General features: G+C 45.9%; 1 protein-coding gene and 2 long non-coding RNA genes across 8 annotated transcripts in view; 1 reads left to right on the top strand and 2 right to left on the bottom strand.

The window, feature by feature from the left end:
- The window catches only part of LOC146870509 (leucine-rich repeat-containing protein 37B-like), a 1,537,525-nt gene that overhangs the window by 259,533 nt on the left and 1,253,521 nt on the right, over nucleotides 1–24,471 (bottom strand). For 3 of the 4 annotated variants that reach the window (XR_014978279.1, XM_085643006.1, XM_085643031.1), the window contains one exon: nucleotides 23,566–23,646. The exons of the other annotated variant lie outside the window; for it this stretch is intronic. Coding sequence is in view for 2 of the 3 variants with exons in the window: in XM_085643006.1 (XP_085499132.1) it covers nucleotides 23,566–23,646 (81 nt within the window). In the remaining variant the exon portion in view is untranslated. The remainder of the gene's footprint in view (nucleotides 1–23,565; nucleotides 23,647–24,471) is intronic. 4 annotated transcript variants of the gene reach the window in all.
- LOC146870511 (uncharacterized) lies at nucleotides 2,400–12,428 on the bottom strand. Its single transcript, XR_014959404.1, has 3 exons — nucleotides 12,312–12,428; nucleotides 12,143–12,220; nucleotides 2,400–3,309 (listed from the first exon to the last, which is right to left on the bottom strand). It is a non-coding gene; the product is annotated as an uncharacterized LOC146870511 (long non-coding RNA).
- Nucleotides 15,931–24,471, top strand: part of LOC146870510 (uncharacterized) — a 151,347-nt gene continuing 142,806 nt past the window's right edge. The window contains exons 1-3 of one of the 3 annotated variants that reach the window (XR_014978297.1): nucleotides 15,931–16,050; nucleotides 16,141–16,218; nucleotides 16,316–16,414. This is a non-coding gene — a long non-coding RNA (uncharacterized LOC146870510). The remainder of the gene's footprint in view (nucleotides 16,051–16,140; nucleotides 16,219–16,315; nucleotides 16,415–24,471) is intronic. The other 2 variants (XR_014978296.1, XR_014978298.1) reach the window with 2 other exon arrangements.

Below are 24,471 nucleotides of genomic sequence, written 5' to 3'. Positions count from 1 at the left end.
AACAGTTGGCAGGTGAAGGCGAATTTGATGGCAGCCCTACACTTCTTTGCCATCAGTACCTTCCAATACACTGTGGCTGGTGCTGGGGGGATGTCACAGACCATGTTCAGTTGTGCGCTTCGCGATGTATTGGCGGCAATGTTGTTATTCCTGAACCGGTACATCCAATTCCCAAACCCAGGACAATTCACTGCAATTAAGAGTGACTTTTATGCCTTGGGAAGAATGCCACATGTCATAGGCTCCATGAGGCACAGGGTCAGACTGATTTGCATATGGCCATGTCTGAACTGGGGTGGCTGAGTGAGCTAAAGAATGATGATGGATTAAACCCAGATCAGTTGACTGGGGGTGAGCACTTGCAATGTTCAACACTCCGTCCATCATCCCCTTTGGTTTTTCTTTGTTCGCCCTAAGTTGGCAGGGTATGCCCAGACGTGGGTCCCCTGCTCACTTTGCCACTGGATTCAAGCTAGCCTGGCTGATGACGGCTGATTTGCCAGAAACCGGTCCCAGGATGCTTGTTTCCGGTCCAGGGAAGACATGGGTTGGCTGTTCGGGCTGGACTGTTCCCATGAGGCACAGGGTCAGACTGATTTGCATATGGCCATGTCTGAACTGGGGTGGCGGAGTGAGCTAAAGAATTATGATGGATTAAACCCAGATCAGTTGACTGGGGGTGAGTGCTTGCAATGTTCAACACTCCGTTCATCATCCCCTTTGGTTTAGGCTCCATAGATGGCACACATGTTGCTTTGGTGCCACCACAGGCACATGAGCAGACATACCGGAACCGGAAACATTTCCACTCTATTAATGCCCTGGTGGTATGTCTGCCAGACATGACCCTCTAACATGTGTGTGCATGTTTCCCTGGTTCTGCGCACAATGCTTACATCATGCGGGTGAGTCAGATACCAAACATGATGACACAGCTGCCGAACCAGCGTGCCTGGCTTGTTGGTGTGTAATATCTGTTTCCCTTGTGTTTTTTGAAACTTTAGAGATTCACCCACTTCTCCAACCCATTGAATGTTTGTCTGTTTGTATGTAGGTGACTCTGGATACCCAAACATGCCGTGGTTGCTGACCCCCCTCAGGAACCCTGTTACACCTGCGGAGATCCGTTATAATGAGGCACATGGGCGTACCAGGAGAGTGATAAAGCGGACATTTGGCCTACTGAAAACAAGATTCCGCTGCCTGGACAAGACCAGAGGTGCCCTCCAATATGCCCCTGACAAGGTGTCCAAAATCGTTATTGTGTGCTGCATGCTACACAACCTGGTAGTGAGGAAGGAGTTGCCTCTCATCCTGGATGATGATGACCAACAGCCGCCTGCCATGGAGAATCCTACTCTGGGACATGTTGCCAGTGATAATGAGGGTGAGGGGGATGAACGAACAAAGCTCATCAACTTCTTCACATGATAGTGAGTATACAGTGATATGCTGCCTATGTTTTGTAATTGGCTGATATGTGTAGGTTTTGCAATGTTGCTGCTTAAGTGTGCCTGTGTGCTCATTGACAGACTGCTTGCAGTAATGTGTCCTACTATTGAGTATGTACTACCAAACAATGCTGCGATTGTAAATGCGTTGTGTCCAGGTATCTTGAGCTTAGTGACTGGCATGTGTATTGTAGATGTATGCTATCATTCAGTGATTCTAATGGTGTTGTATGTCTGTGCTCCACAGTGTCCTATGGCTGGTGTTTGGTCACGTGTGACCCCCCAAATCACAGATTCCTGGTGCAGACTGCAGTCTGCCGTTGTCCTAACCATGGTGTGCCACACACCACTGGACTAATATGGTTTAACAGTGGCTTACTTTGTGCTTACTGTCACGTGAGGTTACCTCCCATCTGTTGATGACTTAAGACGTTTGCTGGTGTAATAAAACTATGCATCACTTTGGAGTGTGCTTTGTCTGTGTCCACACATCCAACATTTATTTGCATGCTCTACCTGTGGGCACCTTGCCACAGACTCAGGATGGGTGTTGTGTACATGCATCACACTGCATTCTCTGTTCACATGTGTTGGGACGATGAGTTAGATGGGCATGGTAAATATGTGTTGTGTTGACGTAGTGGGGTGTCTACCTCACATGTGTCACATCACCATGACTCACATTACTGTGTTCACATAGCTGTAGTAGTTTCCATGCACAGACATCTTTACACAGTTCATCCTCTCAATGACACAAACCAAGTTTCAGTCAAAACAGACGCATGTATTGTATTGTAGCGAATTTATTTACATGCATGTGTTGGAAAGTTATACGTAATTGGACGTGCTGTACAGTGCAATAGGAATCAAAATCTCACAGCGCAGTTGGAAGTGTTGATTGATGACATTTCTAGAGGAAAGTCCACAGTCCTTTGGAACATTGGTCCAACGTAGATCCGCCATCACATGTGTGGGAGTTTAGAAACAGTCAACAAGGTGAACGCTTTGCACACATTGGATGATGTCTAGAACAGGTAGTCATAACCTGGTGGGTATGCATGGCCACCTGCCCCTTACTTGTCCTTCTTCCGACGACCCCTCTCTTCTTCTTAGGGGGACACTCATGTGCAGGCTGCTGCGGTGCAGGGGACTCTCCGCTAGAGTCCAACTCCCTCCCTGTGGCAGTTGGTGATGTGGTGTGGTCATGTTGTTGGCTATCTGGCAGAGGCATGTCAGTATGTCCCTATGCACCGCCGTAAGGTCATTTGATTTGTCCATCCGTGTCATGTGTTGTTCCACCAAGGACATGTGAGAGTCCATTCTGGCATGATGTGCAGCCTGCTGTTGTTGCATGTCCCTGAGGATCCCCACAACCTGGCCAAATCCTCCTGTGCTTTCCTGGTATGCATCTATGATGCGTCCCAACTGCGGATCTCCCTGCAGTCCAGCCCCATCTGCAGGCCGTGACCTTGCCCTGACCACCCTCACACCACCCCTGCCCACACGGGGAAGACCTGTCCTGGCAGGCACAGGAAACCCTTGGCCCTGTCTGTGTTGGCACTGGTGTTGATGTCCATCAGCTCCTGGCTGCCCTGTGTACCTGTGCCGTTGTTGTCCTGTTGCCTTGGTCTGTCTGTGTTGGCAAGGGGGATTGAAGTGCTTGCAGATGGTCCAGGAGTGGTGGCAGGGTGTGCTGATGTTGCAGCTGCTGGGGCTGGAAGCAAAGCCACACCGGAGGTGCCAGGTCGTTCATCCTCGTCCGAAGAGGACATGGAGGCATCCACACCGGGGAGCTCTGGCACATCCAGAGTGTGTGACTGGGATTCCTCTTCTGGTCTTGCTGTGTCCCCAGCATCCCCTGTGGGTGAAAGAGACACACAATGTATGTAATGTTTCTGCACACATCAACGATTCACACACATCACAGTTGCCACTGCACGTCATGAAGAGTGTATGTACATTGCATTGTCCTACATTGTCAGAGACAGGTGTCTATTTTGGTTTAGCACAATGTCATTTGATGCTTGAGCATTTTGATGGGCACAAAGAGCTGTGTGCATGGATATCTCATATCATGATTGTTTGACTGTACATGGGCATTGATACTCATGTGCCCTCATGTGCCTGACACAGGTGTGTCCCTCCTCTCAACATTAGTACTTTAACAATGACATACATGCACTTCCAGCTTGCGATGTGTCACACGTTTGGACGATGTGTGCTGGCATGTGTGCTTGTATTTGTGAGTAACATTGTTGTGTCTGAACAACAGTCACAGTACGGTGTGTCTGCATTCACTGTGGAAATACTATTGTGTTGTGTGTGTCCCTATTTCACATATTTGATGGTGTTGTCCGTAGCTAATGATGTTGGGGCAGAGTTCTGTGCGTGATAATGTCATTTATGTGGTCAGCCTCATCCATGGTAAGGGGGATTGACCACGGCAGATCGCAGGATTTCCCATGCTCATGAGAGTGAGGCCCAGGGGTTTGTGTGTTTGACTTATGCTGCTTTGAGTTGTATGCCTACTCCTACCCAGTCCAGGTTACTCCTTGTGTTACAAGTGAAAATGACAATGAGTGGCGTGTTGTGTGAGGGATGCAATCAACGCTGCACGATGTAGAAGTGGAATGCAGATCACCACAGTGCCTTGTGTAAATGACACCATGCTACGGTGTCAGCTATGTTACTGTGGCCATTCCATTCACTGTTATGTGTCACCTGTGAATGGTGTGTACGTGATTTGGGTTGTGGGTTTTGGTATGTGTTCTGTGTGCACCTCCCCAATTGTCAGAAGGCACAAACCTTCACAGCCAGGACGGGGGGCACCCCTGCCACACTGCACGGCCCAGACAGTGAGAGGATACATACAGTTGCAATGGCTGTCAGTGTGAAGTGTTTTGAGGGGGCAAGTGCATAGGTGGGACTTGCAGCCAATTCATACATCTGGCCCATGTGTCATGCATCTTGCCAGGGCATTTACGTTTTGTGTGAGTGGTCCCAAGGGGTGTACTTGTTCCTGCTGTGAAGGTGTGTGTATTTGTGGGATTGCTGGTATTTGGTGTACTTGCAGGCCCACCTTCTCCCACAAAGGCCAGCAAATCCCCCCTGTAAGTTGCTTCCATTGCAGGGAGTCCTAGTTAAAGTTCTGGATGTCAGGCAGTTGAGTCCTGGTGTATGTTGATGCACAACCCCCACCAGGCCCTTGTGCTCCCCATACCAGGGCCCAGTGTCAGCCATATTGTCAGTACTTTTTCACTCCCTGTGAGGTGGACATGGTTCAGGGTGGGCTTGATGGACCATGTGGGAGGGGGGTCTGGTGTCTGTGACTACAACTCCCATCACACTTTTGGATACACCCACCCTCCCAGCATTCCCGACCTTCCTTCCTGTGACTCAGCTTCCCTGGGAGGTGGTGTAACTGTGCTGGTAAGATGCTGACAGTGGAGTCCTGGTGTATGTTGGTGCACAACCCCCACCAGGCCTGTGTGCTCCCCATAGCAGGGCCCAGTGTCAGTCATATTATCAGCACTTTTCCACTCCCTGTGAGGTGGACATGGTTCAGGGCGGGCTTGATGGACCATATGGGAGTGGGTCTGGTGTCTGTGACTACATCTCCCATCATGCTTTTGGATACACCGCCCCTCCCAGCACTCCCGACCTTCCTTTCTGTGACTCAGCTTCCCTGGGAGGTGGTGTAACTGTGCTGGCAAGATGGCTGACAGTGGAGTCCTGGTGTATGTTGGTGCACAACCCATCAGGCCCTTGTGCTCCCCATAGCAGGGCCCAGTGTCAGCCATATTGGCAGTACTTTTCCACTCCCTGTGAGGTGGACATGGTTCAGGGTGGGCTTGATGGACCATGTGGGAAGAGGTCTGGAGTCTGTGACTACATCTCCCATCAGGCTTTTGGATACACCCACCCTCCCAACATTCCTGACCTTCCTTCCTGTGACTCAGCTTCCCTGGGAGGTGGTGTAACTGTGCTAGCAAGATGGCTGACAGTGGAGTTCTGGTGTATGTTGGTGCACATCCCCCACCAGGCCCTTGTGCTCCCCATAGCAGGGCCCAGTGTCAGCCATATTGTCAGTACTTTTCCACTCCCTGTGAGGTGGACATGGTTCAGGGTGAGCTTGATGGACCATGTGGGAGGGGGTCTGGTGTATGTGACTACAACTCCCATCATGCTTTTGGATACACCCACCCTCCCAGCATTCCCGACCTTCCTTCCTGTGACTCAGCTTCCCTGGGAGGTGGTGTAACTGTGCGGGTAAGATGGTTGACAGTGGAGTCCTGGTGTATGTTGGTGCACAACTCCCACCAGGCCCTTGTGCTCCCCATAGCAGGGCCCAGTGTCAGCCATATTGTCAGTACTTTTCCACTCCCTGTGAGGTGGACATGGTTCAGGGTGAGCTTGATGGACCATGTGGGAGGGGGTCTGGTGTCTGTGACTACAACTCCCATCATGCTTTTGGATACACCCACCCTCCCAGCATTCCCGACCTTCCTTCCTGTGACTCAGCTTCCCTGGGAGGTGGTGTAACTGTGCGGGTAAGATGGTTGACAGTGGAGTCCTGGTGTATGTTGGTGCACAACTCCCACCAGGCCCTTGTGCTCCCCATAGCAGGGCTCAGTGTCAGCCATATTGTCAGTACTTTTCCCTCCCTGTGAGGAGGACATGGTTCATGGTGGGCTTGATGGACCATGTGGGAGGGGAGCTGGTGTCTGTGACTACAACTCCCATCAGGCTTTTGGATACACCCACCCTTCCAGCATTCCCGACCTTCCTTCCTGTGACTCAGCTTCCCTGGGAGGTGGTGTAACAGGTTTGGCAAGATGGCTGACAGTGTTTGTTGGTGTGTAGTACCAATGCATTGCTGTATTTGTTGTTAGGTGTTTACATGTTATGACCTAGTGCTATATTACTCGGAGATAGCAGCTATTGCCTTTCTGTAACTGACATACACATCACTGAATAACTTTTGTTCAGGCTTAATTTGGCTTTGCTAACACTACTTATTTTCAATTTCCCCTTGGCAGTGATGTGTGTGTGGGGCCAAACAATGTTGACTAGATTGGTTGGGTACTCACCAGGCTCTGGTATTCCTGTCAATCCATGGATGCCCTCCGGTGGGAGTATGGCCCGCACTTTCTCCTCCCAGGACGTGAAGTATGTTGGTTTTGCAGGAGGGCCACTGCCAGTACGCTGGCTCAAGGCGTGCTCTCTGGCCACGAGCTTCTTGACCCTCCTTCATACATCGTAGTACCTGTTGTGGATGTCATCCTTTGTGCACAGGCAAGATTCTTGTGCGTTCACCTTGTCGACGATCCTCTCCCACATCTTTGTTTTCTATGACATGGGGGTCTGGTGGACCAAGGTTCCAAATAGATGTGGCTCTACTCGGAGTATTTCATCAACCAATACTTCCAACTCACTATCTGTGAACTTTGGATTTTTCTTTGGGGGCATGGTGCTGGGTGGTTGTGGAGATTGATGTGTGTGTGTGTGAGGGTGTAAGTGAGGGTGAGTGGGTGTCAGTTTCTCTTGCTTGTTGTGAGTGTGTTTAGGATGTGATAATGGTGTGGATGTTGTGTGGGGAGTGAGTTGTGGGTGGGGCTCAGAGTGCAGTGTAGTTGTCTTCTCTGCTGTGATGTGTTTGAAAATGTCAAAGGATCATAGTAGTGGATTTGGGCCTTAATGTAGGTGGAGTTGTGGGTGTATGATTATTCATGATTTTTTTTTCTTATTTCTTTATTGATTTGGACATTGCTTGTTTGATTCTTTTTCTCTGGATTTAAACGTGGGTTTTGTTGTGCATGATGGAGACGTTCAGTTGACTGTGAATGACGCGGACAGGGGCAATCGGGAGGTACTCCGAGTCTGTCTCACTCACAATGTGCTGTGTTGCAGCGTTTGCGTACGCGTTGGTGGCAACGGGATGTTTACAATGGTAGTCACTGTTTGTTTACAATGGTAGTCACTGTTTCCCGTACGTCTTGTTCTTCCGGATTGTGCTCCGTGTGAGTCGTTTTGCTTTTGCACGCATTGCATCGTACTCGTACGCTCGTACGGAGCGTGTATGTGTCATTCCTGTCCAGTCCGGGTCTGAGCCGGTCGGTACATTTCGCGCTCCCTTTACGGGCAGGTCACTGTTTACCATGCGGCTCGGGCGTGCAGATTGCGCTCCGTGGGACTCGTTTGGAAATCACACGCCTGGCATCATACTCGTACGGTCGTATGGAGCGTGTATGTGTGGCTCGGACTCCAGCCCCGGTACGTGTCGGTCGGTACGTTTTACATCCCGGATCGGAATCGGGCCCTATGTGTGACAAAACTGGATTTACTAAATGTAGTAATTGCATCTTGGAAATGGTATCAATTGATTTAATATCACTGGCACTAATTTCAAAATTAGCTCGGGGACCACTGGACGACAGTAGTAAATAAACTAATTTGATATAATGGAGGCCCATTAACCTATGGATGACCTTGGGCCCTCCAAACCAATCCTCATACGTTCCTTAACAGTTACAAGCTGTGTTAACTGATATATTTTAATAATTCCTTATAGCTTAGATTTATTACTGCCTTGGTGTGCTGTATAATTTTTCCTATAGAATAAATAATTAAACCCCTCTGCAAAGCACTTAAGAGGTGTAATTGTTTCTTTTTGTTCTGGCTTTAAAAAACTTGCAGGCAGAGACATGAGAAAGTTTTAGAATGTGACTTTGTCAATTAGGTCATCTTAAGGCATTTGCCACAAGTTTAATTATTCTACATGTTTTGTGGGCTTCTATCAAACTAAATTGAATAATACCTTCCAGAAGATTGTTTAACAGGTTAAGCATATCACTGAGATCATTTAAGCAACATTCCTCAAGATTGTGTTAGTTCTATATGAAGATCTTGAGGGTGTTAGTGAACTGATTCTCACTCTAAATGCAAAGGGTTAAAAAAAAGGTTACTTAACCTCCCGTAATGCTTTTTCTGGTGAGTACTCCATCTGCTTGTAGATTCATCTTCTTATGAATATTCCAGGGATCAGACCTGTTATGGAAACTCTTAAAAACAGAATCTGCCCAGTGCCATCAGTTGCAGATTCTACCACACATGAGTGGAATACACCAGCTATGTATGAGACCACCTGACATGCAAGCATCAGTTTCTTTACTTTTCCCATGCCCAACTGAAGGTTGTGGAAGAGAACACACACAAGGACAGAAATGCTGGTAACACATTTGGTAACAGAACTCCACATAAAAAAAACATGGGATCTTATTACACATCAGCACTATGTCACAAGGAGAAGAGGGATGGTAGAAGGATATCTGTGAGGTAGAGTATCCATCAGAAAAAGTGTTACAGAAGGAAACTTGTTCTTCTGATGGATACTTCTTCCCACAGATTCCTCATCTTATGAATGAGTCCCAAAGTAAAACTCATTCTATATAGACCTCCCTGTACCAGTTATGTCCCGCAGTGCATCTATGAATGGCGTTGGGGACAAATTAGGTAACCTCCTTTACTGGCTAGCCACAAAAGACAAAGAGACCAGGGCGGTGCTCAGAGTGACCAATGGAAATGGTGTGTTGGTGGAGATGTCTGCAGAGATCGCATCTATCTTTGCACAATACTATGAGACTTTATATGTGGAACACACCTGCCCAACATGTGAGATCAAAGTCCCGCTACCTCGGCTGCCAGCAGCTGACAAAGATGATCTACAGCAGCAATTAAACCTGGAGGAAGTGGGTAAGGCATTCTGAGACCTAAACCTTGGAAAACCCCAGGACCAGATGCTTTTCCGATTGAATATTACCGTAGAACAAGTTCCTAAACTTTGGTAACGCCTTATCTTGTAGAGATTCTATCTATCTGCAGATTCCTTACCTTACAATTATCTCCAGGCATCAGACTGGATCTGTAATCTTTTGCGTGAGCAGTACCCCTTCACGCTGGTAAGTGGCATGGTTCGGCTCCATGTGGCATCGTCGGCATTTCCCGTGCCGGAAGTGATGTGTGCGGTGTGTCCGTTTCTTTTCATGGCTTTCCACGTCAGGAGTCCAAGACAAGAAGAACACTGACCACTGGTGCTGAACACTAGGGCCCTGAAACGGGAAAGCCCTGTCCTTAGAAATCCATTCACAGAGTGGGGAGGATGGGTGCATCAGTAAGGAATTTGCAGCTAGATAGTGTCTCTACCAGATAAGGTCTTACCGAATGTTACTAACTTGTTTATCTGCTAGAAACTTCTAGCTGCAGATTCCTTACTTTAGAATAGATACCAAAGTCATACTAACTTTAGTACAACCAGAGGTGGGTCTGCCAAACTGATTTACAGTAGAAAGTCCCGGAGGATCGAACTAGCAAAGTGTCTGTCCCGACGGACCTGACTGTCCAGGCAGTAATGCTTTGTGAATTTGTATAGAGAAGCTCACATTGCTGCCTGGCAGATATCCAGGACCGGAACTCAGTGGTGGTCAAAGCCTTCGCTCTGGTCGAATGAGCATGCAAACCTTCAGGGGGTTGCTTCTTGGCCAGTGCATAGCAGATCTTAATGCAGAGCACGATCCATTAGGAGATGGTCCGCTTCTGCATGGCCTTTCCCCTTTTGTTGCGACATAGACCGGGAAGACTTGATTGTCCACCCGGAACTCTTTTCTGCGGTCAAGGTAGAATGAAAATATTCTTTTTGTATCCAGTCAGTAAAGTCGCATCTCTTCCTTAGAGAGATGTGGCGTGTGAGTGTAAAAAGTAGGGATGGTGATGGTCTGGTCTACATGGAAAGAAGTGATAATTTTCGGCAGAAAGGAAGCTCTAGTGCAAAGAACCAGCTTGTCTAGGTAGATGTTCAGGTAAAGAGGCTTGGATGACAAAGCCTGAAGCTCAGTTACCCTCCAGGGATATGTTATCACTACAAGGAATGCCGTCTTGATGGTAAGGAGCCAGAGACGACAACTGTGCAACAGCTTAAAGAGAGTGAGCATCAGAAAATTCAAGACTAGATTAAGGTCCCACTGATGATAAGGTGAAGGTGGAAATGTGTTGCAAACCTTTCAAGAACCTATGTACAACAGAGGATTTGAAGATGGGTGGCTGATCAGGCAACTGTAGAAAGGCTGAGATGGCAGAAAGAAAGCCCTCAGGGTGCCCTGAGCAGAGCCCTGCTGGGCAAGAAAAAGGATAAAGAAAAGGACCTGAGAGAGGTAAGCAGAAAGAGGGTCAAACCTGTTTCCCAGCACACCATGCTACAAACTTGCCCCAACAGTCTTGGGGTAGAGAAGTCTGGCTGCCAAGATAACAGTGCAGACTTCAGGCGAAAGCTGTCAACTGTCACTGCTCAATCCCCACACAAGAAGGCAAGTAGACCCAGCCTGATTGGAGGACCAATGGCTATGCTCAACAGCTCAGGATACCAAACTCTCCAAGCCCTGTCTGGAGCCACAAGGATTACTTGAGCCCGATCATTTCTGATCTCTTTAAAACTCTGGGCACGAGTGGTATGGGTGGAAAGGCCTACAGGAGGCCTGAGCTCCACTGGAGACAAAAGGTGTTTCCTAGCGAGAGCCGCCTGGAAACTCCAGTGTGCAATATTGCTGACATTGCATGTTCTCGGTGGTGGTGAACAGATCTAACCAAGGCTCTCCCCAGTGCTGAAAGAGACTTTGCTACAAAATCTATGGGGTTTGTCCATATCACCCTCCTGTACCTGGGCAAGAAAACTACACATTGTGAAAAAGATTGGTATGGAGGAAAAAAATCTATCAACCTATTTATTCATAGGGAACACCAAATTACCCTATAAATGGTCTCTGCCCATTCCAATTTTTTTAACAATTCAAAAAATACACATACCACAATAACTTCCTTTGAAAAAATCAATAATTATTTTTAGAATTACACATATATAAACATCTACATAACACACATTTATAGAAAAAAACACATTTCTAGACATAAACATAAACCAATTTTTTGCTGCCTATTTTACAATCAGTCAGTGTTGGCGCACTCAATCTAGGCGATACATTGTGAGTTAATCCTCTTTGCACATGAGATTTTTACACCTCTACAGACATTTACTAAATGTGCCTTGAAATATAATTATTAATCTTGTTTTCAAGTTGATTTCTCCCAACAAAACTGTTGCTGCGTTTCAGCCCCCATTCCTTCTGGGCTTCATCAGGACAAGGGTAAAGGAACCAACCTAAAGTAATCCAAAAATAGACAATTACACAAGCTAAAATCTTTCCTCTAAGTAACACAGGATGTGTTGAACCCAAGGCATGCAACAAGTGCCCATCTTATTTAAAGGAACGTGCGTGCAGAGACTGCAACAATATATTGTGCCTGGACACCCCAACGTGGCGCATCCGGAAAGCAAAGATACCCCCAAAAAGTGCATTACAAAACTGGTTCACCCATCCAGCGTGTTGCCATCAACAAACACTATAAAAGTGCGACAAATGCGATCAATAAAGCGCACTCACGTGGCCTTGGCAAATTCAGGCTCTTGTGTGTGAGTTCCAGGAAAATGGTACCCCACCGGCGGAGAATACTATCGCTTCCGTAAAAGGTTGTTCAGTCACTTGCAAGGGGGGTGAACAATGTCAAGGAAACTGGAAAGGGGACTCATATATGGCCACCTCCACACTTCACTTAGTGCAAGGTAAAAAAAAAACACAACATACCTCTTGGTTGTTAAGTCTACAACACACTACGGTGTCCGACCCTGGCGTTCACGCTTTACCTCCGTAATGATTTCCCTGCTGAAAATCAAGGATGGGACCAAATTAAAAAAACATCTGGCACACAGGAACAAGGACAGCCCTAAAACTGTCAGAATGATCCAACACTCACCGTCTGCTGAAAACAAGTAGCTGCTCCGGTATTCCTCAAGAGTTCGTGCCCCGACGCGCTGCCGTCAATGATTAGCGCGGAGCTTTAAAAACGGTAACTAAATGCCGGCATGGTCATGAGTTGACAACATAACGAGCGAATCCAAGGAAAATGAGGAAAGACTCACGGAGTCTTATGTATGGGTCGCCATGGTAACCTTCACAAGCAAAGCAATGCCAAAATATGAGCAATGCTTGCGGTGTACCACATAAAAAGCAATAAAAAATGTTAATAATAACAAAACCCTTTCTTTAAATGAAGAAAGGGGAACCTAAAGAAAATGTCGCCAGGGCCATAACAAATAATAAAAATTAAAAAAAACAAATCCCGGGGTAAATAAATGAGGTCGTCATAGCGATCTGATGGCACAGGGAAATGTCAGATTTTCTCATATATGTGAGGAAAATAATCCTCGCAATGTAGTCCAAAGTAGGGGGGCAGCCCAAAAAGAGGGGACAAGAGGTTATGGCTCCACCTCTTCCTAGAATCAAGGGTGTGGTATGAAGATGGGAGGGTTATGTCATTGAACACAGAATCAATGAGCCAACTGCTCTTGGATAAAAGACAAACAACCACACAAACGAAAAGTGGCGATGGTGGACCCAATCACTGGGGGACAGTAAACCTCCTTGCACATCTACCGACTAATGGAAACCTTTTTGGAAGCACCCCATGTTATCAACAACCTACCTTCTCAGCACAACCTGTGTTCTTCGGGACTCACAATACAATATTTCAGTCAAAGACAAACTCGTGTGTCACAATAATATACAAGTATGTACAGAACTACATATGCCACAGGTATGACAGATGTTTTCGGCTTAATGAGATATATGTGGCATCTAGTTCAGAGATTAAGTAGTATAGTAACTCTCAGATCAGGGCCCGAAATTCATTGCGATCATTGAGGCCATTCACCGCTGTTTGGTATTTTTAAATCATGCAGGCTTCAAGTCTATTTAAGTTCATTTGTAGACTTGCTTTATTGTTTGATTTCACCACCAGAAGAACAGACCAACTTATATAGTTTTCATTATGGTCACATTGTACAAAATGTTGTACTAAATATGCGCACTGCGTCTTGCATCGTATTCTTGATTTATGTTGTAACACCCGCATTTTCACTGCTTGCGGCGTCTGCCCAATGTAAGTCTTACCACATGGGCATGTGAGACAATAAACCACGTTTTTTGTGTTACAATTAGAAAAACAGCCTTGTATATGTTTTTTGTTATTAAGCATTACAAATTTTGAATCAGTCGTCTGTGGGCAAGCGGCACAATTATTGCACCTAAAGTGCCCTACCAGGGGCGAGAGGCCCATCATACTTCTCAAGTCTTTCTTGGGTTGCTGGGTACGTGATGCCCTTACTAGATGCTGGCGTAGATTTGTTCCTTTACGGAAAGCAAAAGGGGGCTTTGGGATGTTTAAGTGATGCACCAACCTCCAATTCCGCCGTATAATTTGCTTAATTTTATTGGCCTTGGGGTTGTATGTTAGTACGCAAGTCAGTGGATTTGAGTCAGGTTTAGTCTCAGGAGTCTAAAGATCTTTCCGTGGTGTGAACCAGGCACATTTAAGTGCTGTTCTGACCAATTTCTTCGGGTAGCCTCTCTCAACTAACTTATGTAGGAGGATGTCTGCATTGTTAAAGTAATCAGCTTAATTGGTACAATTCTGGGTTATTCTTAAGAACTGCCCGTAGGGCAAGTTCTCTTTTAGATTTCTAGGATGTCCGCTTGTATAATGCAGAAGCGTGTTACGATCCGTCGGCTTAGTGTACAAGCTTACCTCTAGTTTACCATCACTATCGGCCATCCATATATCTAATAAATGCATCTTTTCATTACTGAATGTTTTGGTAAACCTCAGATCGTGTACGTGAGTTCAACCATAGATTAAACTGTTCTAATGACTCCTGATCTCCGTTCCACACCATCAAAATATCATCTATAAACCGCACCCACTGTGCAGCATGTGATTTAAAGGGGTTAGACTCATGAAAGATGTATTGGGTCTCAAAGCAATCCATTACAAGATTAGCTATTTCGGGGGGAAGCAACACCCAATCGCCACGCCCTTGACCTGTAAATACAGGTCATCTTTGAATGCAGAGAAATTATTTTTGAGACATATTCTGGCTAGGGCAGCTATAAATTCTGTTGGCACCTGGTGTGGTCTGGCTCTTTTATCTAAGACCATGCTTAGGACTGCTAAGGCTTCCTCTTGTGGCATATTCGTATATAAGCTTTCAATGTCGAACAAGACCAACAACTGTTTATCCCTGTCAAACATTGAATTCTCAACTTTTGAAATCAAATCCATCGTGTCTCTGTTGTATAGCTTTGTCTCAGTGACAAAGGGTTTTAAAAAGAAATCGATATATTAGCCAAGGGTTCTAAGAGAGAACTGCAAGAAATAATCGTCCTACCTGGTGGTTGTTCGAAATTTTAATGTATTTTTGGTAGCACGTATATATTGGGTGTTTTCTGCATGGTGGTATTCAAATATTCGTATTCTTTTTTACAAATGTACCCTCCTTCTAGAGCCTATGTGGTAAGATGTAAAATTTGGGCTCTCAAGTGGGGAGTGGGATTGTCTGTAATAGGACGGTAATGTTCTTGGTTGTTAAGTTGTTTCATTATGTCTTTATCATACTCATCACTGTCCCATAAGACAATCCCCCCGCCCTTGTCAGCTGGCTTAATTACTGTTAGGGGATTATTGGCTAAGTTTTTGAGTGCAATTTGTTATTCTTTCGATTAAATTTGGGCCCTGATCTGAGAGTTACTGTACTACTTAATCTCTGAACTAGGTGCCACATATATCTCATTAAGCCAAGAACATCCGTCATACCTGTGGCAAATGTAGTTCTGTACATACTTGTATATTATTGTGACACACAAGTTTGTCTTTGACTGTGAAATAATGTATTGTGAGTCCCGAAGAACACAGGATGTGCTGAGAACGTAGGTTGTTGGTAACATGGGGTGCTTCCAAGAAGGTTTCCATTAGTCGGTAGATGTGCAAGGAGGTTTACTGTCCCCCAGTGATTGGGTCCACCATCACCACTTTTCGTTTGTGTGGTTGTTTGTCTTTAATCCAAGAGCAGTTGGCTCATTGATTCTGTGTTCAATGACATAACCCTACCATCTTCATACCACACCCCTGATTCTAGGAAGAGGTGGAGCCATAACCTCTTGCCCCCCTTTTTGGGCTGCCCCCCCCTACGTTGGACTACAACGCGAGGATTATTTTCCTCACATATATGAGGAAATATGACATTTCCCTGTGCCATCAGGTCGCTATGACGACCTCATTTATTTACACAGGGAATTGTTTTTTTTTTGTGTTTTTTTATTTGTTATGTCCCTGCCGACATTTTTCTTTGGTTTCCCCTTTCGTCATTTAAAGAAAGGGTTTTGCTATTATTAAAAAAATGTATTGCTTTTTATGGGGTACACTGCGAGGATTACTCATATTTTGGCATTGCCCCGCGTGTGACGGTTACCATGGCAACCCATACAAAAGACTCTGAGTCTTTCTTCATTTTCCTTGGATTAGCTCGTTAAGTAGTCAACTCGTGACCACGCCGGCAATTAGTTTCCGGTTTTTAAGCTCCGCGCTAATCATTGATGGTAGCGCGTTGGAGCAAAAACTCCTGAGGAATACCGGAACGGCTACTTGCTTTCAGCAGACTGTGAGTGTTGGATTATTCTGACACTTTTAGGGCTGTCCTTGTTCCTGTGTGCCAGATATTTTTTAATTTGGTCCCATCCTTGATTTTCAGCAGGGAAATTATTACAGAGAAAAAGAGTGAACGCCAGGGTCGAACACCATAGTGCGTTGTAGACTTAACAACCGAGAGGTATGTAGTGTTTTTACCTTGCACTCAGAGAAGTATGGAGGTGGCCATAATTGAGTCCCCTTTCCAGTTTCCTTGACATTGTCCACCCCCCTTGCAGGTGATTGAACAACCTTTTACGGAAGCGATATTATTCTCCCACAGTGTGGTACCGTTTTCCTGGAACTCACACACAAGAGCCTGAATTTGTTAAGGCCACGTGAGTGCGCTTTATTGATCGCATTTGTCGCACATTTATAGTGTTTGTTGATGGCAGCACGCTGGATGGGTGAACCAGTTTTGTAATGCACTTTTTGGGGGTATCTTTGCTTTCTGGATGCACCACGTTGGGGTGTCCAGGCACAATATATTGTTGCAGTCTCTGCACGCACGTTCCTTTAAATAAGATGGGCACTTGTTGCATGCCTTGGGTTCAACACATCCTGTGTTACTTGAGGACAGTTTTTAGCTTGTGTAATTGTCCATTTTTGTATTACTTTAGGTTGGGTCCTTTACCCTTGTCCTGATGAAGCCCATAAGGAATGGGGGCTGAAACGCGTCGACATTTTTGTTGGGAGGAATCCACTTGAAAACAAGATTCATAATTGTATTTCAAGGCACATTTAGTCAATGTCTGTAGAGGTGTAAAAACCTCATGTGCAAAGAGGATTACTTCACAGTGTATCTCCTAGATTGAGCGCGCGAACACTGACTGATTGTAAAATATGTGGGTATAGGCAACAAAAAATTGGTTTATGTTTATGTCTAGAAATGTGTGTTTCTTCTATAAATGTTTATTATGTAGATGTTTATATATGTGTAATTCTAAAAATAATTATTGATTTTTTCAAAGGAAGTCATGTGGTATGTGTATTTTTTGATTTGTTAAAAAAATTGGAATGGAACAGAGACCATTTATAGGGTAATTTGATGTTCCCTATGACTAAATAAGTTGAAAGATTTTTCCCTCCATACCAATCTTTTGCACAGTGTGAAAGAGACTTGCATCACTTCCAGATGGAGACGCCATTCGTGATCCACTAGGCATCTTCAGCTGAGTTTGTCTGCCCTGGCATTCAAAAAGCCCACCAGGTGTTGAACCACGAGGGAAATGCCCTGATGTTCCACCCCTCTCTAGACATGCAAGGCCTCATGATAGAGTATCCAGGACCCCACCCGCCCTGTTTGTTACAGTACCGCATAGCAGTGGTGTTGTCCATGAACACCTGCACTAGCCTTCCTTTGATAGAGGGCAGAAAGGTTTTTAATGCCAGCTAGATCACACAGAACTCCAGTAGGTTGATGTGGAGTCCGTATTCCACAGGGGACCAGAGGCCTCTTACCTCCACCTCTCCCAGATGGCTGCCCCATTCCATGAGTGATGCATCTGTCAGATCGGGTTGGAGAAGGGAACTGGGCCTGCTGCTGACCCAATCGCAGTCTGTTAACCACCACTACAGATGTTTTGCAGTTCCCTCAAACATCTGGAGCATGTCATAGAGATTCCCCTGATGATGCACCCAGTGGAACTTCAGGTCCTACTGCAGCCAGCATAAGCCAGTGGGCATATGTCACAAGCAGGATGCAGAAGGCCATGTGGCCCAGCAGTCTCAGAGTCAGTCTCCCTGAACTCCATGATAAAGCCTGAAACATTGGCATCCTAGCCTGAATATCCTGGACTAACCATTAAGGAGGATAGGCCTGAAAAAGCACAGTTTACAGAACAGCTCTGAAGGATAATAGCATACGAGAGGGAGTCAGGTGAGAGTTGGGCACGTTGATAGTGAACCCCAGCAAATGCAGAAGGTTTCCCTAGTCTGGAGGTGTGAGACAACAGCCTGCCACTAGGCCGCCTTCAACAACAGTTGTTGAGATAGGGGAAGACTGGTACCTCTGCTCTCCGCAACCCCTGCCATCAACTTGGTGAACACCGGAGGGGCGCTGGTAAAGCCAAAAGGAAGCACAGCAAACAGAAAGTGCTTGTGGCCCAACATCCTGAAAGTCCAACGCTGCCATCCAGTCTCCCAGGTCCGACAGGACTTGAGCAGGCTTGAACATTTTGAACTTCTCCTTCTTGAGGAAGAAATTGAGAGGGCGCAGGTCTAAGATAGGATGAAGGCCTCTGTTCTTCTTGGGAACCAGAAAGTAGCAGAAATAACAACCAGTATCTACTTCTGGCTTCAGGACCCTCTTTATGGATCCCTTGGTCAAGGCAGCCATCACTTGCTGGCAGAGCAAGGAGAGATGGTACTCCGTCAGCCTATTGCAAGTGAGTAGCATTGGTGGAGAGGCAGTCATGAAGGGGAGAGAGTAGCTCCTTCAGACAATTTGAAGAACCCAGCAGCCTGATGTTATAGATCTCCAGTGGGGCAGGTGATGGCATATCCTGCATCTCACTGTGTGCCCATGATAGTGCAAGAACAAATAAAAGGGGTTTGGTGACTGCAGCTGCAGGGGGAATGGTGGATCGGCAAGTACCCCATCCACAGCCACATAGATGCTGGGAAGCGTGTGCACCTTGGTGGCTGGGTTGGAAAACACATGGCTGGAAGTCCCTTCCGTGGCCACAAAAGGCAAACTGTGGTTGTTGAAGTGCTATGGAAAGGCCCAAGGACGTGGCCATAGCTCTGCTGACCATGCAGTGCTCCAGCGGAGTCCACTTGTCTCCAAAGAGATGGAAACCATCAAATGGCATGCCCATAAGCGATGATTGGACATCCCGTGAAAAGTCAGTCGTTCTCAGCCAGGTGAGGCGCAGTAAGGCCACCGTCGATGAAACTGCTCTGCCTAGTGCGTTGGTGGCATCCAGTCCACATCTGATTGTGAACTTAGCTACATCTCTACGGTCAGCAACAGCTTGGGAAAGTATGCCCCAAACCTTCTCCGGAACCATGGGCAGCACCTGCACAACCAAATCCTACAGCGAATAGGAGTAACGGCCCAATAAGCACACAGTGTTCATGGACCACAGTACCAGGATGATGGATTTTTTTTTTCTTGATTAAGGTCTCCAGCCTCTTGGAATCCTTATCCAGTGGGGTGGTAGGGAATGCTCCAGGATTTACACGGGAAGCAGAGCCTTGGACAACCAAGTTCTCCAGAGAAGGGCATTGTGTGAGGAACTAGGAGTACCCTGGGGTGGGGCGTGGTGGTGGGGAATTGTCCTGTTCACAAGAGCCCCTGTGCTGGCCTTGGACCAAGTCCCAAGCAGGACATCTGTGAGGTCATCAATAAACAGAAGAAGCAGTTCTGAGGGGGTCACTCCAGGCTAAAGCACCTCTGTCGAGAGGTTAGTTTTGACTGCCATTGAGAGCAGGCTAAGGTTCAGGGCCTCAACTGCCCTTCTTACCATCATAGCAAAAGACGCTCCCTCCTCAGTAGTCATGGTAGGGAGAGAATGCATGCCAGTATCTGGGGAAGGGTCCAGTCCACTGGCCTTCGCTGAATCCCCACACCAGTCCATGGTGGGATCTAGGGGCTGGTATTCTTCAGTGTCCAGCAACCCCTCCCAATCCTCCCCAGGTCCTAACCTATAGGAGTAGGGCTCAGGTTCTGGCCTGGAAGGTGTGGCTCCAGTGGGCACCAGAGTCAGCATTAGACAACACCCCTCCACCTCCGTGTCGGTGATTAGAATGAGGATGGCACTGCCGATGTTGCTGGGAGTGTCGACATAATGACCAGTGCCACCAGAAGATCAAACTGGTATGTCTGGTGCTGGTCAGGATCCATCTGTTGAACTTAGGGGCCTGACTGGGAATAGGGGGGTACTGCTCAAGAAAACGTTTCCAGAGCCAATCGGTCGCCTGGAGATAATTCTAAGGTAAGGAATCTGTGACTAGAAGACTCTATCAGATAGTTTCTCCCGGAGATCCTTCATTCCATCTTAGATATGCACATGGAAGTGATCTCCAGAGGACAATTTCTCTCGGAGATGGACCTAGCAACGCTGGTTTTCCTGCTAAAACTGGGCCGTCCCCTGGACCAATGTGCCTTTGACTGAAAAATGGCAAGGGAGGACAGAATCGCCCTATATGCTGACAAAGCCTTCCTGTTACTCTCCCAGCCCGCTGTGACGGGACCTCGACTGATCCACATCCTGAGTAGTTTGGCTCGGCCTCTCATCTACGGGTCAACTGGGATAAACCCCTCTTGTGCCCCCTGCGTGGTAATTGACAAGATTAAATCTGGTACCCAGGATCACGAAATACCTACCTGGGAACCAGAACTCACCTGGAGCCTAAACCTTCTCCATGCCTTAATCCCATGGACAGGCTAGCCCTATTTAAGACGATGATCCTCCTGCAGCTGCTCTGTGCCTTTCAAAACACCCCCCTCCAGCTGCGGCACGTGCAGGTAAGAGAGGTGGGGTGGTGGGGCCGGGTTTGGGGGGGATTTGACAGACAAACACGAGGGAAAATTAAATTAATAATTAATTTTCCCTCATCGTCGTCTGTCAAAATACCGCCCCCTTCCCTCCCGGCCCCACCGCTCTTACCTGCACGGGCCGTGGCTGTACACCTCCACATTCTGCAGACCTGGTTTAACACTATAGCTGTACTCAGGAGGTGGTTCCTATAAGCAAGTAAGTCCCCTAGGGTTGCCTTTTGTACATGCGTCCGCACCATGTACAATGGGGACTCGCCATGACAATTATCCATCTGTATAACTAGGCTGCACACATCCTCACAGTGAATGACTGGTTACAAGGGGGCTGGGAGGACCGAGCATACCAGGGAGAGATAGCCAGAGTTGGACTAGATAACATAACACGTTTCCTCTATGGTACGGCAGTCCCAGACCCTCTCCCAGAACAGACCTAATGTGTGTTCCAAGTGTGGAGGCCGGTGCTTCAGTGAACGGTTGGGACCATGGGCTTATTCTGGAGACTCCACTGTGGGTGGGCCGCCGGATGGTTTGTGTGGCGTAGCTTGAAGAATTCTGACGGTGGGACCGCATTGGGATCTCGCGCCTGGGAAATGCATGAGACAGATATCACATTAAATAATTTCAGAACCTTCAGTTCGAGTTCCACATGCAAAAATCCAAGTTCTTTTAGTAGTTACAACTCAGGCATGCTCTTTCCAAGTACCAAGAGGAGCTGGGGATATCCCAGAGTACAGCCCACTCTAGATGCAAGTACTGATGGGTTCCTGCGGGAAGGGGCGATTTCACAAATCTACAAAGCCTTGGTTACACACTATCCTGACTTGATGGGATCAGTGAAAGGGAAGTGGGAGGAGCGAGTGAGCCTCCTGGATGAGATGAACTGGCAGGATACTTGTATGGCACCCCACACATTGGCAATCTCTGCACGGCTTAGGCTCATTCAGTTTAAATATCTTCACTGAGTTTCCGTCTCTGGAAGGCCCAGGTATGCTAATCTGCTACATGCCTTAGATGCCTGGAGCACAAAGGGGGTTTCTACCACACAGTATGGGCCTGTCCTGTCATACAACACTATTGGCCACATATACTCTCCACTCTTTCCAGGGTGGTGGGACTGTATATAGAAACCAACCCTAGACTTACTATACTGGGCATTTTGGAGGATATGGGGTTACTACGAAGAGGACAGGATATTGTGTGATTGGGCACGTCGCTGGCCAAAATGGACTTAGCCAAACATTGGAACTACCCTAATGCTCCTTCCATTGAAGCATGGATGAAAGGTATGCACTGGTGCGCAAAGACAGAATATATAATATATAAAGCACCCGGGTTTCCCCACAAATATGAGAAAGTCTGGAGCAAATGATGGGCCTATCATGATCTAGAAGTTTAAGACTGATAGGAACAGATAATGCAACACTGTTTTTCCTACTTGTGGAGCTGTGGGGGAAAGGGGAACATGTGCGAAATGGTGTGTACATTGAGTTTACCTTGAGAGAGAAACAATTGTTATATTGAAAATCAATAATACTTTTCTTATAAAAACGCATCCCATATGGAAGAATCTCACAGAGATTATTTGACTTGGAACAGGCTCCAAAAAGATTCAGGAAAAGGTGCTGTCAACACTCCTAACCATCCCTGAGTAGGACCTTTTCTAAGGGGAGGAAGGGAACTTGTACACATATGGTAAGCATAAGGACTATAATCAGGCACCAGACCCTACACACACATTGTGGAGGAGGGGAGGGGGCAGGCAGGTAATATCTGCCAAAAGGTTTGATCCTCGACATGTTAGGAGTCAGCATTTGACTTAGTTGCTTGCTGAAAGCGCTCAAAATATTGAAAGAATCTGGTGGGAACCAAAGGGGCACTCTTGACCCGTATCAGCCAGGTATGGAAAAACAGGAACTGATGACAGCGTGACAGGCAACATCAAAGAGCCCAATGTTGTCATGTCCAGGCAGCAGAAGTTATATCTGGAGTTGCACAGTGACACCTGGCAGCACTGGAAACCGACTGTTTCTGGATTTAATCTGGTTCCTGGGATATTCATATGGTGAGCAACCTGTGGGTATCCATCAGAAATGTTGCTGTCATTAATTTATCACGGGTTTGCAAGTGTGAAAGAACCGCATGTTTATACAAAGAAGGAACAGCAAAAGAAGCATTAATATGGAACGTTCTTCTATGAAACATCTTCTTCTATGAAACATTTTATATGTTATAGGTATTAGTGATTTTTTGTCCATTTCAACGTTAATGATGCTGGTCATCGACCTCCTCTGTACTTTTTACCATTCCGTGAGTGGGATTTGCTTCGTAAAAATAAATAACATTTTCTTCTACATCATGAGCCATGTAAACTTCAACAAGTGAAGCCCTTATAGGTATGTAAAAAATACTTTAATATAACATTGGCATATGTAATCATTAAGATAATGATTTCATGACAATGAAAGAGATGCGACACTTAGAAAAATATGAATTGAAGAGTTTGGTATACCATCTGTCAGCATTCTCATGAAAATGAATGAACTTTTTTTTAATCCATAACATTTTTATCATTTAATATTTAATCATAAACAGTTTGAAACCAGGTGTTGCCTAACCAAATTATAGATTTTCTTTGCACAGTGTAAATTCCAAATATTACAAATAACCAGCCATCTGATAGTCAAACTGGCAATTTAAGCAACGCTAAGGACTGGAAATTAAGTTTTAGTACAGTGACTGTAGCCAAACTCACAGGCAGGCAGTTAGCCTTTGATGTTATTAAGGTGAAATGTACACTGAATATGTCGCCAATCATTTTACATTTAGCTGGCATTTAAACTTGCTAGAGTAATATTTATCATTTGAATGTATACCTTTTTAAAATATATTTACGCTTGTTATAACATACACAAAAACCATGATAAGGACATACTTGCTTGCACTATGTATTATCATAAATGTTAGTGCAATTTGGAAAGAACTTACAAAATCGCTAAAAACTGCATTCCGTGCCATGCTTCAAATGTTCCATTAGCAAGTTTTGTCAGCCTATTATCCGCAAGGTTTCTAGGAGGAAATACGCAAGGAAATAATTGACAGAATTTTCGAAGTACTTATTGACCTTTAAAAAGTGACACATTTCTTGCAGCTCAATATTTTGGCAATAATACTTGATTTTGTTTGGTCTTTAACACAAGAACAAACATGTAGTCTTGCAAAGGGATATACCTCTAGGCAAAAGATTTTGGCTGCATGCGTCAGTAACACGTGAGACCTTTGTGAGAAATGTTTTGTAATAAGGCCAAGTGTTACATTCTACCATATAGTTTTGAATCGTCGTAGGTTTTCTTGAAGAGTCTGAAAAAGATCCAGAATCAGAGACTGTGACTTGTTTGTCAGTGGGGCGGGAGAGCCTGTCGCCCTCAGTGGTGTGGGCCTGGAGAGCGCTTCCCTGGGAATGAGGATGGGGGGCTTGCTTTCTTATTATAATATCGCATAGTCATTGTTGTCTCTCTGCTGTCATTATAGCTCACTGGTCCTATTCTTTACACTCAGAGTTATACCTGCTGATTGGAAAATATTAAAGGCAAATTTAAAATGAGTAGAGATAAATCTTTTCAACTGTCTTTTCTTCACTTAGACAGCTGTTTGGCATTATTGCTTGCCGTACTGTCTATATCGAATTATACTGATCATCATGGTCATATTCATATGCGGTGTCACTATACAAATACTATAATAGACAGATTTAACCCGAAAAGCCAAATTAGTAGTTATGTGGGATGTACCAATGTCTAGCATTAAGCAAGGTCACTGGCCTATTTTAGTTCCTAAGATCTGGGAATTTCAAAGTCACCTTGATATGTTATTACAAGCCAGAATTGCTGTGCA

This window comes from Triturus cristatus, chromosome 1_1, assembly GCF_964204655.1.
Source record: "Triturus cristatus chromosome 1_1, aTriCri1.1, whole genome shotgun sequence".
NCBI classification, from domain to species: domain Eukaryota; kingdom Metazoa; phylum Chordata; class Amphibia; order Caudata; family Salamandridae; genus Triturus; species Triturus cristatus.
This window is presented reverse-complemented; position numbering and strand designations above follow the sequence as displayed.